General features: G+C 47.5%; 1 protein-coding gene across 1 annotated transcript in view; it reads right to left on the bottom strand.

The window, feature by feature from the left end:
• PTH1R (parathyroid hormone 1 receptor) overlaps window positions 1-18,035 on the bottom strand; it is a 124,422-nt gene that overhangs the window by 50,531 nt on the left and 55,856 nt on the right. Inside the window, exon 2 of the mRNA XM_056857658.1 lies at window positions 1,254-1,359. Coding sequence (XP_056713636.1) covers window positions 1,254-1,359 — 106 coding nt within the window. The remainder of the gene's footprint in view (window positions 1-1,253; window positions 1,360-18,035) is intronic.

Genomic DNA, 18,035 nt, shown 5'->3' with positions numbered 1-18,035 from the left:
TAGACTGGGGTTTGGAGGCGGCAAATATGGCACCCATTTCTATCTATCCATCCCAGCCTTCCTCCAAGGCTCTCTAAGTGGGGAATGTGGTTCATCCTCATCTTAGCCTCACAACAGCCCTGTGGGGTCAGTTGTGGCAAAACCTTCCCCTTTTTTGAGTTCAGCTCCAAGGACAGAAAGGGAAAATCCTCCCCAAGCCGTGGGCCTCAGTGAAGTGTTAATTGGGCCGTGGGTGGACACAATATGCAGAGCCATCGAGGATGTGGTTTTCGGTAGGTGGGGAAAGTGCCAAAGAGAAGCAAGAGGCCTGAAATGAGCAGAATGTTTTTTTTTAAAGATGGTTTTTAGAAGGGATGTTTGCGTAACGAGGAAATGTCGATTCCTGCCTGGCTAGCCCCACGGCTCCAGCGAGAAATATGGGGGAGACGTCAGCAGAGTGGCTGAAAGCCCCATCCAGGGTCCCAATGAAGAACAGCTGCAAACTCCACAACGGGGAAGAGTGGCGTCTTTCACACACAAACTCTGTGTGTGTGTGTGTGTGTGCATCTGGCGGCAATTAAAAGATGCTGGAAATAGAAAAGGAGAGAGCAAAGTAGCCGCTTCCCTGTGCCGGGAGGGGCGGACATTAATGCCTGGGTAATTCTTTGGGTTGCCAAGCCTCCAGGTGGTGCCTGGATGTCTCCTGGAATTCCAGCTGATTCCCAGACAGTACAGATCATTTCCCCCGGAGAAAATGGGGGCCGGAGTGTGTATGGCACTATACATTTTTTTGGGAGGTGACACCAAATTGGGAGGAGTAGCAAACACCCCGGAAGACAGAGATAGAATTCAATGAGATTTGAACATGCTGGAAAAGTGGGCGGATGCAAACAAGATGCAGTTCAACATGGACAAGGGCAGAGTTCTACAGCTGGATAACCAAAATGAGAAGCATGCATATTGGATGGGGGATACACTTTCGGGGAACAGTGTGTGTGAACAAGATCTTGGGGTACGGGTGGACCGTAAGCTAAATATGTGCGGTCAGCATGATGCGGCGGCAAAAAAGGCTAACGCAGTCTTGGGGTGTATCAACAGGGGCACAACATCCAACATCTATGACCTCGCAAGATGTCATAGTCCCGCTCTACACAGCATTGGTCAGGCTGCACCTGGAGTACCATGTGCAGTTCTGGAGGCAGCTAGATCAAGAAATACTCTTCGGTTCTTTGCTACGATCCACACGGTTTGGTCTGGAGGTGGGGCTCACTCACCATGCACTCGGGGTCCCTTGGCTTTCAAATGCCGCTCGCACCTGGCCTTGGCTTTTAGCAGCAGGAAGATCTGCTCCTCCTTCGTCAAAACGTCGTCAGGATCGTCCTGCAAACAGAGGGAGCAAGAGAGATCAAGACCACCGGTTAGAAGATTCAGGGAGGAAAACTTTGTAAACAAGGAACAAGCGGGGCGACAAATGAATAAACTGTACAACGTTTATAATCATCGGTCAAAACTGGTGGCCAAAGTTATCCCTCACTTGCCATTCTCTAGAATGCCTTCACTTCATACTACAAGCCAGGCTTGTCAAATTCCTGGAGATTTTGGGGCGGAGAGTGTAGGGTTGCCAGCTCCGGGTTGGGAGATACCTGGAAATTTGGGGGGTGGAGCCTGAGAAAGGTCGGGTTAGGGGGTGGGAATTCAATGGGGTATAATGACATAGAGTCCACCTTCCAAAGCGGCCATTTTCTCCAGGGGAACTGATTTCTGTCGCCCGGAGATTGGTTGTAATAGTGGGAGATCTCCAGTCACCACCTGGAGGTTGACAACCCTAGAGGAGTGGGGAAGGTGGCTTATGGGGAGGGAGTTCAGAGGGATATGATGCCATGTCATGCATCTTCCAAGAGAAGATGTGAAGTTTTAGAAGCCATGTATGGCACGCTTGGCTGGCTGCACCGTTTTTAAGGGGGGGCTGGGGGGGAGAGGGCAAGAAGGGTCATTATGTTATTATGTTCTTATGTTCTGTCTCAGGCAGCAAAATATCTTGAACCCGCCTGGCATGCAAGGTCATGCGGAAGGCTTTGCGGTGATTAATCGAAGGATGGGGGAATTTTTGTAGCACCACCCTAAGCAGAGTCACACCCTTCTAAGTCTAACTCTGCACAGGTTTGCATTGCTGACCACTGCTATTAGCATTGATTTTATACCCTGATGGCCCAGGCTGGCCTGTTTTCATCTTATCTTGGAAGCTGAGCATGGTAGATCTCTGCCTGATCTCTGCCTGAGACCCTGGAGAGCCGCTGGCGGTCTGAGTAGCCAATACTGACTTCGATGGACCGAGGGTCTGATTCAGTAGAAGGCAGCTTCATGCGTTCATGTGTAGACCCTGGTTAGTACTTCACTGGGAGACTACCAAGGAAGTCCAGGGTTGCTATGCAGAGGCAGGCAATGGCCTCTGGAGGTCTCTTGCCTTGATCTGGATGGCCAAGGCTAGCCTGTTTTCATCAGATTTCAGAAGCTAAGCAGAGTCGATCCTGGTTAGTACTTCGCTGGAAGACCACCAAGGAAGTCCAGGGTTGCTACGCAGAGGCAGGCAATGGCAAACCACCTCTGCACATCTGTTGCTTTGAAAACCCTATGGGGTCACCATAGGTTGGCTGAGACTTAACGGCACTTTCCACTTCCAGGGATATTAGGTTCTGCTGTGTTGCTTCTACCTGAGAAAGGTTCTTGAGGCTCCTGGAGGCTCCAAACTTGGGGAAGCAGAGTGGTAGGATAATGACATATACACATCATACCGTATATAAGGTGAAGCAATACTAACGTCGGCTTGACCTGGGTGTCCCAGGGTAGCCCAATCTCATCAGATCTTGGAAGGTAAGCAGGGGTGGCCCTGGCTAGTATTTGGGATGGGAGACCACCAAGGAAGTCCAGGGTTGGTACGCAGAGGCAAGGAATGGCAAACCACCTCTGAACATCTCATGCCTTGATCTGGATGGCCAAGGCTAGCCTCCTCTCATCAGATTTCGGAAGCTAAGCAGAGTCGACCCTGGTTTGTACGCGGCTGGGAGACCACCAAGGAAGTCCAGAGTTGGTAGGCAGAGGCAGGCAAGGACGAACCACCCCTGAATGTCTCTTGCCTGGAAAACCCGAAGGGGTCACCATAAGTCACCGGCACTTTCCACCACCACCAATATTAATGTTAATAATATATATTACCGTATCCTGTAACATCTCCAAAGGGCATCTGTATTGCATTTTGGATGAGATACAAATGTATTGAAATTTAATTGGTTTAATTGAGCAGTTAATTGAGCAGCTAATGGGCAGGTGAGAAATCTTCCAAAATTTATTTGATTGTTTGACAGCCTGAGTGAATAATAATCACGATACTGAGCCAGGTCCCCCCGTTGCCTTTGCACCTGGCCTAATTCCACTTCCCATCAAGACACTTCATATGACATAACATTCAGCAAAAAAAGTTGTTGAAGGGAGTCAGGAAGCGACCGGGGGGCTTGTTACAATTTCAGCTATCTAGAATACACATGGAGCTGCCATATACTGAATCAGACCATTGGTCTGTCGACATCGGTTACTGTCTACTCAGACTGGCAGCAGCTCTCCAGGGTCTCAGGCAGAGAAAGGTCTTTCCCATCACCTGCTACCTGCCCGGGATTGAACCTGGGCCCTTTTGCATGCCAAGCAGAGGTTCTACCACCCAGCCACAGCACCTTTCGGGGCCGTGCAAGAACAGGGGCAAGAAAACATTTGCCTTCTTTAAAGAGGCCAGCACAAAAAAGGGACACAGAGACCCAATCTTTGCTGAGAGCTGAGAGACGAAGAGGAATACCAACCTCACTATAGGTTGCCTTTTATAAAGTTAGCAGGCTCCTTTAAAAGCGGCAATTGTTAGCAATGGCACAGAACGCGGCCCCCCTCTCTGTAAGTGCTTAAGTCCTCACTTGATAAGTGTTTAGAAACATAGATCTGGAAGGGATCTCAAGGGTCATCTAGTCCAAGCCCCTGTTCAAAGCTGGACATTCACAACTACTTCCCCCCAACCTCTCCCAGTGAACCCTGCTGTATGCCCAGAGGAAGGCAAAAAACAAAACACTCTAGGATCCCTGCCCAATTTGGCCTGGAGGAAAACTCTTTCCTGACCCCAAAGTGGCAATCAATCGGCACAACTCTGGATCCAACCAGGGAAGAAGGGTCCCCTGGACCACCAAAACTGCTATGCTGGGGGTCACGGGATCCGAATGGGCAAAAGCTATGTGGGAGGGGGGCGGTAGTAAGAAGAGGAGTGGAGGAAGAGTTCCCATGGTTGGCTGGATCCACCCTTGGGTCAGTGGAAAAGCCAAAACCCGTGGAGGCATTTGGACGAGAATTACGGAAGCGTTCCTAATTTGCAACAGAATGGGAGGTCAGTGTAAACACTCAGACACGCGAATGCACAGACGTACGCAATTCCCCTGGCAGCCTGCCCGCGTGCGCAATGCTTCCAGCTATCCAAAGAATCCCATTAAGCAAGACTCTCCTGGCCCTGGGACCCTTCGGATAGCCGCGCCGATAAATATAACACGAGACAACAGCTGAGCCTCGCGGCTTCTGAACGCATCTCTCTTCCCCGCCGCCTCCAAAATGCCAGCAGGTTTATAAATACCAGAGGGCTTCCCTCTCTGCCGCCATCCATCCCCTTTCCCATGTGGCAGCGGCCCTCCGTCAACAGCATCCCGCTAAGTCCCAGAACAAACACTGACGACCGGGTGGCGCAAAAGACGCAACCGCGCCAAAGCCGAGTCCTCAAAGGGATGCGACATCCTTTACGGGTATCCTTTTAAGGGACCTGGGTATCCCATTTGGTGGCAGACATTGGATTGACGGCTGGTTTTGACACTTGTAATCGAAAGCTGCCATTATTCTTTCTTTTTTCCCTCAGAAAGAAGACGAGAGGTTTCAATATCAGAGCCTGAAACATATTCACACACACCCCGCCCTTCTTGTTTCTGGGTGATGCTTAAGACTGCCTGCAAAGGATGGGATTGGGTGGGGCGCGGGAAAGGACCTCAGCAGGTAGGGTTGCCAACCTCCAGGTGGGGCCTGGAGAACCCCTGAGATTACAACTGTTCTCCGGATTACAGGCATCAGTCCCCCTAGAGAAAATGGCTGCTTTGGAGGGTGGGCTCTACGGCATTCTACCCCGCCGAGGCCCTTCTCCTCCCTAAAACCTCACCCTCCCCAGGTTCCATCCCCAAATCTCTGGAAATTTCCCAACCCAGAGCTGGCAACCCTACACAGAAGATTTCTCTCCGAAAGCTAACACCTGCTGGTAGCAAGGGGAGAATTCTGAGTGTCAGGGCTGGCGAGGAGGCCCGGGGAGGGGTGAGCTGTCCGGCCATTCTGTAGGTAACAAGCGCCCTAGTCAGAGCGAGGGGCATGCCTTCGCCAGATCAGCAGGAGCGTGCCAAGCTCAAAGAACTCACGATGGCAGAGGATGTACACCACGGGGCAGGGGGAGAACGTAGCAGACGTGCAGATGATATAATTCCAAGATCATCCCGTCCAACCCCCTGCTCAATGCAGGATCAGCCTAGACCATCCCTGACAAGTGCTTGTCCAGCCTCTGCTTAAAGACTGCCATCTCGTCTCACTTTGACACAAAGGTGATTAGAAGAAGGAGAAGGAGGAGGAGAAGAAGAAAAGAAGAATTGGTTTTTATATACTGACTTTCTCTACCACTTAAGGAAGAATCAAACTGGCTTACAATCACCTTCCCTTCCCCTTCCCACCCCCTCCCCTGTGAGGTAGGTGGGGGTGAGAGTATGTGACTAGCCCAAGGTCACCCAGCTGGCTTCACGTGCAGTTCACCAGATCGGCGTCCACCGCTCATGTGGAGGAGTGGGGAATCAAACCCGGTTCTCCAGATCAGAGTCCTCTGCTCCAAACCACTGCTCTTAACTACTACGCCACGCTGGCTCTCAGGGAACTGCAAGGAACTAAGAATTGCACCGAACTGTAATTTCTAGGCAAACATTATCACTGACTCTGAGGAGAAGATCTGGAGAAGGAATAGGACTGGAGGACATGTCTTTTTCCTTCTCAGTGTCATATGCTATCAAAATGACGTTTGGACCCTTGGGGTTTTTCTCCTTGTCCGTCCCCCCCCCCCTCCGGGTATCTCATCATTTCTTTCTCCCAAGCTGCAGATCACAGCTGTTTTCCCGTCAAAACATTTTGGCGCAGAAAAAGAAATCGTAGAAGCACACAACGGTTTGCGAGCGGAGCACGAGGAGATCGAGAACCCAACCAGAGCCTGGGCAATCAGTTTTGCTGTCTGCCCTTCTCCTACCTGGCCCACCGATCGAAGGACACGGGATAATTATGATAATGGTTTTTCGGCATATCCATTTTGCTGGCTGATCTCCCAGCCGCTAAAGTAAACCCCAAACCTCCGAGGAGAGGTCATATTCGCTCTTGTTTATGGGCTTCGTTTTCAGGGATAACACTGTCTTTTTTGTCAGGGCCTCTTTGGCAACTGGACAAAAAACAGTAAAAAGCAAACACAGTTGAGTATTTTTTTTTTTTTTAAATCCTGCAGCACTCGCTCCAAGAATCAGGGCGAGAACTGGCTGGTGAGTTTGCCTGTGAGATTGAGAGACGCTTTGAGATGTCCGCGTAGCACTTGGAAATGGCTTCGTTCAAGAGCAGGATTTAGCAATCCCACTGATGAAAGAAACCAGTTAAGGCCGGAAAGCTCAGACTCTGGGGTGAGACCCAAAAGGGGTCTGTGAACTAGGGTTGGGTACCTAAAAGGTTCGGTAAAACAAGATCTTAATAAAACTGAGAGGTGATATGATAACCATCTTCAAGTACTTGAAGGGCTGTCATAGAGAGGAGGGTGCCGGGTTGTTTTCTGTTGCCCCAGGAGGTCGGACTAGAACCAATGGGCTGAAATTAAATCAAAAGAGTTTCCGTTTAGACATTAGGAAGAATTTTCTTTTTTTAAAAAATAATTTTTATTATTTTTCTGAAACAAGTTAACATATAAAGATAAAGAGAAAGAAAAGAAAAAATATAACAGGACTTCCCCTACATCTTCCTCCATCCATTTATAAATCTGTATACTCTTTGGTATCTACGATTCTAATCCTAATATTTCTAATTACACTCATTGAACTAAATCTCATACAGTTTTAAAAATATGATATTGAATGTAATCATTAAAAGGTGGTTAATATTATCTCAGAAAAAAGGAAGGTTAATAAATCTCACTAATAATAAATGGATTAGATCAATAAGTAAAGATTATCATCTTCTTCATAAAACGATACCTCCGTAAACCCTCCATGTCTCCCTACACCTATTCATTGTAAATTGTCTTTATAATGTATCAATATAGTAAATTCTACCATTATTGCCAAAATCAAGCCTTTTAACCAGTCCCTTGTCTATTTCCAGAAAACAAAACTAGACTCTTTTGTCCGGAATTTCCAGCGTCTTCCACTTTTCTTCATTGACTCCAAACACCGGAGAGCATCCTTGGAAATGTTTGGTAAAATTCCCTCTGCAAGCATAGAGTTCTCATCGTACATCTGCATTGTAGTTTCTTCAATTCCAAGTTCATAAAAGGAAACCCCGGTAGCTCCAACCTTACCACCCTTCAAGTCCTCCAAGCTAATTTCAAAGAATTCTTCAGGCAGTTTGTAAAGATAAAAGTCAAGGTCTCTCACGTTCATATCCTTCGTAAGCAGCTGGTCTGTTGCAGTTTCCTGTTGAGAGGATGCACTGTCTTGTTGTTTATCCTGGCTCTCCTTTTCCTTTGTGGGAATTTCCTGATCTTGAGCCATCTTCTCACTTGGAAAATCCGCTGCTATCACATCTAACTTCGTTGTATTAGCTTGGTCCTTTATGTCTTTAAGTACATCCAAAATAGAATCCAGCTTTTGGTTGACAGATTGATATATGGTGTTTGTCATGGCAATTAGTTGATCCATCTGTTTAATCGCACGTTCCATGCTTGCTACTTTTAAAATTTTTGTTAGTGAGTTGTTAAAGTCCGGGCAAATAAGCCAAAAAATAGAAAAATTTGTAGGTGATTCAGCAGGATGCCTGTATTGTGGGTAGATTTTGATGTTAAATACCATCAAGTTGAAAACACGCTAGTATAGACTGCGGCAAAGAACAGGATATACCCATAAAGAGGTAGAACCGTGGACCTTTCGTTACCTCCTCTTCCAGGAACTTGGGAGTGATTTGCCAGTTACACAAGGGAAACACACTTCCGGTCTCACGATCTCACAGTCTGTTACAGTCTCGCGATGGCATTAAACAAGGAAGGCGGAAAGACGACAACTAAGGAGGGGGGATTCTTCCTCCCTCCCCTTTCAACGTCAAAGTATCTGATTGGTAGTTGTAACATCTTTCAAAAGCTCCTGTTTGTTATGTCTACCCACTGATCAAATTGATAGAATTCCTGCCGGTTTATCTGATTTTGTTTTGTTTTGTAAGAGTCATTTATACATCAGGTGGGGAGGCACGGATTTGATAGATGTATTTGCCAATTCTTCAGATCCTCCAAATCCAGGTAAAACGAAAGAGCTTTTATAACTTACTCAGATTTTAGAAGAGTAGGTATTCTTGCTTCTGTGTAGTTGCTTAGGTGGTAATAGGTAGAGGAGGACTGAGCCTAAATCCAAAGAGATGTTCGCGGCATTGTATTTTCCCCTCAATGCCCGCGGGACCTCGCACAGTTCCCCTAGAGTTGTCCTCTCTCAGAAAAATGGGGGTCAAACCGCTCTTCAAGGCTGCAGGAGAGTTCCTGATCCCCGGTCCACTATTTAGGATCCGGGTAGGGGTGCAGGATGCATCCCAGATTTGAACGTTTCTTGGGTTCTTCAGGAGCCCCCGAAGAAAGGGGCGCTCAGTCCAGCATCTCTAGCTGAAGTTAGGAAGAATTTCTAACAGTTAGAGCAGTTCCTCAGTGGAACAGGCTTCCTCGGGAGGTGGTGAGCTCTCCTTCCCTGGAGGTTTTTAAGCAGAGGCTAGATGGCCATCTGCCAGCAATGCTGATCTATGACCTTAGGCAGATGATGAGAGGGAGGGCATCTTGGCCATCTTCTGGGCAGGGAGTATGGGTCACTGGGGGTGTGGCGGGGAGGTAGATGTCAATTTCCTGCATTGTGCAGGGGGTTGGACTAGATGACCCTGATGGTCCCTTCTAACTCTATGATTCTATTATTCTAAACAATGAAATATATTTATTATAAAGTGCTTATGTCTATATTATGCATATATTATGATTGCTCTCTTTGAAGGGCTGTCACTTAGAGAAGGGCAGGGAACTGTTCCTGTTGGCAACTGAGGAGAGGACTCGCAATAATGGGTTCAAATTGCGGGCAAAAAGGTACCGGCTGGATATTAGGAAAACATTTTTTACAGTAAGAGTTGTTTGACAGTGGAATCAGCTACCTAGGGAGGTTGTGGGCTCCCCCTCACTGGCAGTCTTCAAGCAGAGGCTGGAGAAGCACTTGTCAGGGATGTTCTAGACTGATCCTGCATTAAGTAGGGGGTTGGACTAGAGGGCCTGCATGGCCCCTTCCAACTCTATGAGTCTATGATATTAAAAACCAGCCCATATGGCAACAGATAAAGGGTTGATAATTAAAACCACATGCCAAACGTGTTTTGCCCCTCAGGCTTTCCTCAGTGGTCTAATACAACATATTTTGCATGCATAAAATTTCTAATACAAATATTTTCATTTAGTGTCATCACAGGTATGTATTAGAAGATGTCTGGAAACAAATAAACAAATAAACAAATAAAGAATACATAGATAAGTTAAGCATTTTGGCTTTAAAAAATTCCAATTCAAAAATAATATTTTGGCTACTTACAATCCAAGTGAGTGTTGCTAAACTATATTTAGAAATGTATAAGCACACATCCAAGGAGTGTAGTTAAAATAATAATTTCTGTTAAAAATATCAAATGTAGCTATTAAATTAATCAAAGCAAATGCCATGTACCCAAACCAAATGCTAATTACTCAAACCAAAGTAGCAAATGCTAATTACCCAGAACTTCCTTATAACATACATATTAGACCAGGCGGCATAACATTTATTATCAACCAAAACTAGTTGTGAATGTCCTGCATTATGCAGGGGGTTGGACTAGATGACCCTGGTGGTCCCTTCCAACTCTATGATTCTATGATTCTCACGAACCTCAAGATCCACCTGGTTCTCCATCCGGATTCTATCTGCAATGCTTTTGGCATCCCTCTGTGGTCAGCCAATGCATGGAGAGCATCTGACCTTGGGGACTGACGATAGGGTTGCCAGGTCCCTCTTCGCCACCAGCGGGAGGTTTTTGAGGCACAGCCTGAGGAGGACGGGGTTTGGGGAGGGGAGGGACTTCAATGCCATAGAGTCCAATGGCGAAAGCGGCCATTTTCTTCTGGTGAACTGATCTCTATCAGCTGGAGATCAGTTGTAATAGCAGGAGATCTTCAGCTAGTCCCTGGAGGTTGGTAAACCTAATTGACGACCCTTCTAGGTCTACCATGTCCTGCTGCTCTCCTTTCCCCTCCCGTCCTCTTTGTATGCCAATGTTAGACCTTCTGATTCCTCCCACCTCCTTGGCATGCACCCACCTGGCTGCCCCCGTTTGCTGCTCTGTTACCGTAGCCCCAGCTGGGCCAGCTGGCGAGGGGAGATTTATTTATTTTAAAACCTTTCCAGCTTCAGCTTTACAGGAAATCGGTTTCAAACCACATTCTTTACGATGAAAATAGTGTCTACCTGTTGTTTTTTTTTAAGGAGCTAACCACAAAGGTAGAATACCAGTTTTGTTCCCAGCAGTAATGTAACACAACAGCAACAGTGGAATATTAGAGGCTTCATCGATAATTAGGGTCGCCAGACTCCAGGTGGTAGCTGGAGATCTCCCGCTATTACAACTGATCTCCAGCCGATAGAGATCAGTTCCCCTGGAGAAAATGGCCACTTTGGCAATTGGACTGTAGGGCATTGAATTCCTTATCAACAATATTTCACATATAATTTTTAAAAAACAGGATCAGAGGAGCATGCCTATTATATTCTCTCCAGGATCAGAGAAGCATGCCTATTAAATTAGGTGCTATGGAACACAGGCAGGATGCTGCTGCTGCTGCTGTCTTGTTTGTGGGTTTCCTAGAGGCACCTGGTTGGCCACTGTGTAAACAGACTGCTGGACCTGATGGGTAGGGTTGCCAGCTCCAAGCTGGGAAATACCTGGAGATTTTGGGGGCAGAGCCTGAGGAGGGCAGGGTTTGGAGAGGGCAGGGACTTCAATGCCATAGAGTCCAACTGCCAAAACAGCCATTTGCTCCAGGTGAAGTGATCTCTATTGGCTGGAGATCAGTCGTAACAGCGGGAGATCTCCAGCTACTACCTCGAGGTTGGCAACCCTATTGATGGGCCTTGGTCTGATCCAACAGGGCTTTCCTGATGTTCTTATGTTCTTATCTCCCCACTCCCTGCACTGCCTTCACCTGCTGTCCCGAAGAGAAGAATAACAACAGCTCTTTTGCTGAGCACTAAAAAGGCTGTAATTGATAGGACATTTTGGAGGAAATTGATTCATAGGGTCACCATGATTCAGAAGCTACTTGACGGCACTTAACACACACAAAGAAGATCTCTGCATATGCGAGGATTGCTCCTTACCATAAGAACCATGGCTTCTATCACGCCAGTTATCATGACCCAGAGTAATATCTCAAAGTCTATTTGTGGAGCCATCTGATGACCCAGAGATTTTTGGGGCGGTAGGGCGAGCGTGCATCGAAATGGAGTGGATGCATACGGACGCTGAGGAGCAAGGATGCCATCTGGAAGCCTAAAGCGCCATTATTTCTGCCTTCCTGCTATGCTAAATGCTTTAAATGATAGCAACCTCAAACTTTACAACAGGCTTGTGGATTAACAGAGCATTAGCATTTATGGCTCTCTTGGCTGCACAGTATCAGGAGCATCTGCCTAACTTATCTTTGAATGAGGCAGATGGTGCCGAGAAGTCCACATTTTCTAACAGTTTCAAGGGGGTACGTATCGGTTTGCCAGCTGTGGGTTGGGAAATGCCTGGAGATTGAGGGGGGGGGTCTGTGGCTCAGGGGAAGAGTCTTGGCTTTGCATTCAGAAGGTCCCAGGTTCAAGCCCCGGCATCTCCAGTTGAAAGTACCAGGTAGACTTTTCAGGTTTCCCCCTGCCCCGGGCCACTAGCGTGGGATTGGGGGTGAGGTTGCCAGATCCAGGTTGGGATTTGGTGGCAGAGCCTGGGAAAGACAGGGACTTCGGTGGGGTACAAGGCCATAGAGTCCACCCTCCAAAGTATCCATTTTCTCCAGAGGAACAGATCTCTGTAGTCTGGAGATAAGCTGTAATTCCGAGGGATTCTCCAGGTCCCACCTGGACCCTGGTATCCCTTGTACCAGGTGGTAGGTGATGTGAAAGAGCTCAGCCTGAGATAGGGTTGCCAACCTCCAGGTACTATCTGGAGATCTTCTATTACAACTGATCTCCAGCCGACAGAGATCAGTTCACCTGGAGAAAATGGCCCAAGGCTACATTGTCAGTAGCAAGATTTGTTTCAGTCCTTATATCCCTCCAACACTAGATATATGCTGCTCAAGATCAATTGATCAAGGAGCTTCTAAGGGATAAAAGGAAAGGAAAATGGCCGCTTTGGCAATTGGACTCTATGGCAAAGTCCCTCCCCTCCTCAAACTTCCTCAGGCTCCACCCCAAAAAGCCTCCTGCTGGTGGCGAAAAGGGACCTGGCAACCCTCGCCTGAGACCCTGGAGAGCTGCTTCCAATCTGAGTAGACAATACTGACTTTGATGGACCAAGGGTCTCATTCAGTATATGGCAGCTTCCAGACTGGCCAAAGATCCTAGAGGGTTGTTTTTTTTGTCATCTTCTGAGCATGGAGTAAGGGTTACGGGGTGTGTGGGAGGGAGGTAGTTGTAAATTTCCTGCATTGTACAGGGGGTTGGGCTAGATGACCCAGGTGGTCCCTTCCACCTTTATGATTCTATGTGCGTTCATGTGTGAGATTTGGGGATGTAGCCTTGGGAGGGTGGGGTTTGGGGAACAGAAGAACCTCAGTGCCATAGAGTCTGCCCTCTTGAATAGCAATTTTCTCCATGGGAAGTGACCTCTGTCCTCTGGAAATCAGCTGTACGTCCAGGAGATGTCCAGGCCCTACCTGGAGGATGGCAACCTTAAGGTACAATGCTAATATTTATGTCAGGGAGCAATGCAAAAACTCCTTATGTGAATTCTGAGAGGAGTCTGTCTTGGGTGCAAAGGAGCCCATGATGGGAAAAAAGTTAAGACTCCTAGGGGCTAGCATGGATTGAAATTAGGTTAGGGATAAAGCCGTCCAAGCTGGCAACCATCACCACATCCTGTTGCAGGGAGTTCCGCCATTTAACTATGTGTTGTGTGAAGAAATCCTTCCTTTTAACAGTTTTGAATCTCTCACCCTCCATACCATGTATAATCTTACAGACCTCTATGATGTCTCCCCTTACCCACCTTCTTTCCAAGCTAAACAGCCCTAAGCGGTTTAACTGCTACTCATAAGGCAATTGCTCTTAGCCCCCTGATCATTTTGGTTGCTCTTTTCTGCACCTTCTCAAGCTCTGCTTTTTTAGGTGTGGTGACCAGAACTGTACACAGTATTCCAAGTGGAAGGAAGTTGGTCCTTCCAACTGGAGATTGCAGGGATTGATCCTGGCAACTTCTGCATGCCAAACAGGTGCTCTACCACTGAGCCTTAACCCCTCCCCAAAGAGAATGTGCATTCCATCAAGTGTGCTGAATGCATCACTTGATCCCTTTGGGAGAGCAGAGGGACGGGTCTAGATAACTTTCGGTAACTTCTGCGAGGTGCCCTTTGCACCCATCTCTGGCAACAGTGCCGTTCGGACTCTGGGCGCTTTCACACAGCCTGAATAATGCACTTTCAATCCCCTTTCAATGCGCTTTAATGGTCGCTTCCAAGTGGATTTCGCCATTTCGCACAGTAAAATCCAGCTGCAAAGTGCATTGGAAGTGGATGGACAGTGCATTATCAGGCATGTGTGAAGGCACCCTACGATTCGCCGGCACCCTTCATTGGGTAGGATCCCTTCACGCTTGCTGCAAGTTCATAGCAACATTGCTTGTTAAAGCTGTCAAAAGGCCACACTGAACTCTGCCAGCCTGCCAGCCCCTCGGGAGGAGCCCCTTTCTGTTTGCCTTGGCACCTGGCCTCCGGTTTCCACCCCGCTTCAGTTGCCAGATCGTCCACCTTGGAGAGTCAGCTCAAGGCCCACGGTTCTTAGAAACGAGGCCATGTGTATAATTCCGCTGGCATCCATTAACGGGCTTTTTCTCTCCTCTCCTTTTGTTAAGGCAGATGTTGCGAGGTTTTATGGGCCTCGTAAAACCCCATCCTCGGAGTCTCTTTCCTCAGCTATCGGAGTTACGAGGAAACAGATTATATTTATGCCTTTTATTGGCTTTACGGCTGCCTGGAGTGACCAAAAGAGGGGATGAATCTGAGAAAGGGGCCTATCCTGAGATTTACTGTTTGTGCGGGCAGCTGATGGAATTAAAGCATAATAGGGAAAAACTAAACAGGTCAGGATTAGAGACGGGGAACTGCAGGAATTCTGCATGCTATAAATCTTCCTTGAGGCTAGGAAGGGCGTGGGCCACAAAGTGGAACAAGGCCTCCCCTTTCCAAAGAGATGAGAGATCCCATCTGGGGATCAGTCCCCCTGGAGAAAAGGGCTGCTTTAGCAATTGGACTCTATGGCACTGAAGTCCCCTCCCTCCCCTCTCCAAACCCCACCCTTCTCAGACCCCCCACCCCCAAATCTCCAGGTATTTCCCAACCTGGAGCTGGCAACCCTAGAAATGACCCAGAAACTAAGGCAGCCCCCAGACTTTGAGGTGCCAGCCTGGAATCGGCGCTTTCCGCCAGTCCTTGGCAACGCTGAACCTTTGAACCTGAAAACCAATGGACAGCTTGGCTCGCAAATGCCTGCAGGATGGGGGTGACCCCTTTGTGGGCCCATAAAATTGGACCCCCTGTCTCAAAGTTCACCAAACTTTGATGACCATCTAAGGAGAGTCCCTTGCAGCCACACTATAAATTTGGGGACTCTACCTCCAAAAATGCACCCCCCCAGGAGCTTCAAAATAATCCCCATAGACTATAATGGGCCTAAAGTTTTGGTAAACCTGAAAATAAGATGAATACTCGTATTTACCGGTATGGGTATTCGGCATACTTTGGGTTTACCAAAAAAATCAGGCCCAATAACCCCGAACCCGAAATTAACCGAAATTTGTTTTGCACAACCCTAGTACGGAGATCAGCGGTAATTCTGGGAGAACTCCAGGTAGGGTTGCCAGGTCCCTCTTCGCCACTGGCGGGAGGTTTTTGGGGCGGAGCCTGAGGAGGGCGGGGTTTGGGGAGGGGAGTGATTTCAATGCCATACAGTCCAATTGCCAAAGCGGCCAATTTCTCCAGGGGAACCGATCTCTATCGGCTGGAGATCAGCTGTAATAGCAGGAGATCTCCAGCTAGTACCTGGAGGTACTTGATGCCTTAAGCCCTGCGTGGCTGTGTTTCGATAATTTAGCCCTTAGTGGCTTTTCTTGTTTCATTTGTTTCAGACACGTGGAGCAACATGTCCCTTATTAATAATTATCTTCAATAATTATACACATCCTAGCGATTGTTTTCAGTTGGAATATAAAAACTATTATTTATATACAATTTATTACACTTTGTGTGTGCTTAACATTGTAATCGTATGAGCCTCGTGCTGTTGTTCCCTTAGTACCTGGAGGTTGGCAATCCTAACTCCAGACCCCACCTGGAGGTTGGCAACACTAGGCCCATGCTAGGTTTTGATGGGAAGGGTCAGGATGCTCGCTTTCCCCTCCACACCCCCAGGAGAAGAAAGAAAGCCTCGCGTAACAGTGATGATATATATTTCCTTTCCAAGTGTTTTTAAAGAATTGTTTTATTTGTGGATCTCCGTAGAAGGTTTACAAATGGCTTGATACGATACGCCGTGTTGTATTTGTCTTCTTGGCTACCCTTTGTGGAAGTGTTCCCAAACAGGCAACTGGGGGCAGATGTCCAGACATGCTCGCTGGTTAATCTAGTCCTGCTTATCAAAGGAGATCCAGGCTAAATCTGGAATCGTTTAAGGAGGAACCATGCCTGCTTAAGCGGACACAGAGTTCAAGCCTTTGGTCCTCCCTGACTTCTAACAATGGAAGTGCGATCGAATTTCACCCAGGGAACCGCTCTCCCTCTCTGAAAATGATACGTCTCCTCCGTTTGCCTTTTCCCGGCATCATCGGGGCTGAGCAGAGCAGTTTTCTCTACGGAGGTGTTGAGGTCCTCCCTCCCATCACTCAGCCTTTATTTCAAAACATCTGGAGATGCTTTCCTCTTAGACAGAGGATTGTCTTGCTGTTGGCAAGGGGACATAAACACCAGCGCGCTTCACGGGAAAACACACACTGTTTACCAGGGGAAAGGACAGGAGGTTTGGGCCATCTTCTCTTCCCCCGCCTCATTCCGAGGATCGGATTGTTAAAAATCCCGGGAAAGGTTTGTGATAAAACAAGTCATTCGATCGCTGTAGGAGATGGTTTGGCAACGGCTCTGGTGAAATCACAGCCCGGTGTTTCCTTCGGGAGTAATACAGGGGCTTCAGGACTTAATACACACAGAAAGAGCATTGTGATCTTTAGCTGACTTTTGGGAACGGAGACACCTCTGTCTTCCAGTTCCTCTTTCCTAGGGTTGCCACTGGCAGGAGGTTTTGGGATGGAGCCTGAGAAGGGCAGGGTTTGGGGAGGGGAGGGACTTTGATGCCATAGGGTCCAATTGCTCTATCAGCTGGAGGTCAGTTGTAATAGCAGGAGATCTCCAGCTAGTACCTGGAGGTTATATAGAAAAACAACAGCGCTATGGCCAGAATATAACCAGAATATAACTCACTAATTTTGAAGCATTTGCCCATATCAGCTAGTCACAGCTGACTGGCTGTACAGTGTCCTGATAGCATCATGCTTGGCCCAGGATTTCTGACTGGCCGGGATCAACCACTTGACATGCATAGGAAGAAGAAGAAAAAGAGTTGTTTTTTATATGCCAACTTTCTCTACCACTTAAGGCAGAATCAAACCAGCTTACAATCTCCTTCCCTTCCCTCCCCACAACAGACACCCTGTGAGGTCGGTGGGGCTGAGAGCGTGTGACTAGCTCAAGGTCACCCAGCTGGCTTCATGTGGAGGAGTGGGGGAACCAAGCCGGTTCACCACATTAGAGTCGGCCGCTCATGTGGAGGAGTGGGGAATCAAACCTGGTTGTCCAGATTAGAGTCCACCGCTCCAAACCACCGCTCTTAACCGCTATCCCACCTGGCTGGTGCCAGCGGAAACAAGTGGTGCCAAACAGGTTCAGGAAGTGATAGGTGAGTATTTGTACAGGTTGAGTATCCCTTATCTGGACATCTGCTATCTGGTCTGATCCCAAAACCAGAATTTTTGAGCCAGCATGCATGCATTACTCAAAGGCTCCCAGCAGCATGCCTGTTTGCTTTCTGATGGTTCAACGTACACAAAATCATTTAAAATATTGTTTCAAATTACATTCAAGCTTTGTGTTGAAAACATATATAAAACATAAATGGATTTCATGTTTAGACTTGGGTCCCATCCCCAAGATATATCATTATGTACATGCAAATATTCCGAAATGCAGAAAGATCCGAAATACAGACCTCCTGGTCCCAAGCAGTCTGGATAACGGATACTCAACCTGTAGTAACACTTTTCCTGGAAACATTTGTCTCCTTCCAAAAATATTAATATTGACCCACAGATCGAAACAGAAAAGCATTTACCGAAAAGCTCTGAGCCTGTCCTTGGCTGGGGAGGACGGGGTAGAAATGTAATAAAATAAAAATAAATAAATACTGTGGCTTCAATTAAAA

The sequence above is a fragment of the Euleptes europaea genome, chromosome 11 (genome assembly GCF_029931775.1).
Source record: "Euleptes europaea isolate rEulEur1 chromosome 11, rEulEur1.hap1, whole genome shotgun sequence".
Taxonomy (NCBI): domain Eukaryota; kingdom Metazoa; phylum Chordata; class Lepidosauria; order Squamata; family Sphaerodactylidae; genus Euleptes; species Euleptes europaea.
The sequence above is the reverse complement of the archived record's forward strand: the minus strand, read 5'-3'. Positions and strand labels throughout refer to the sequence as shown.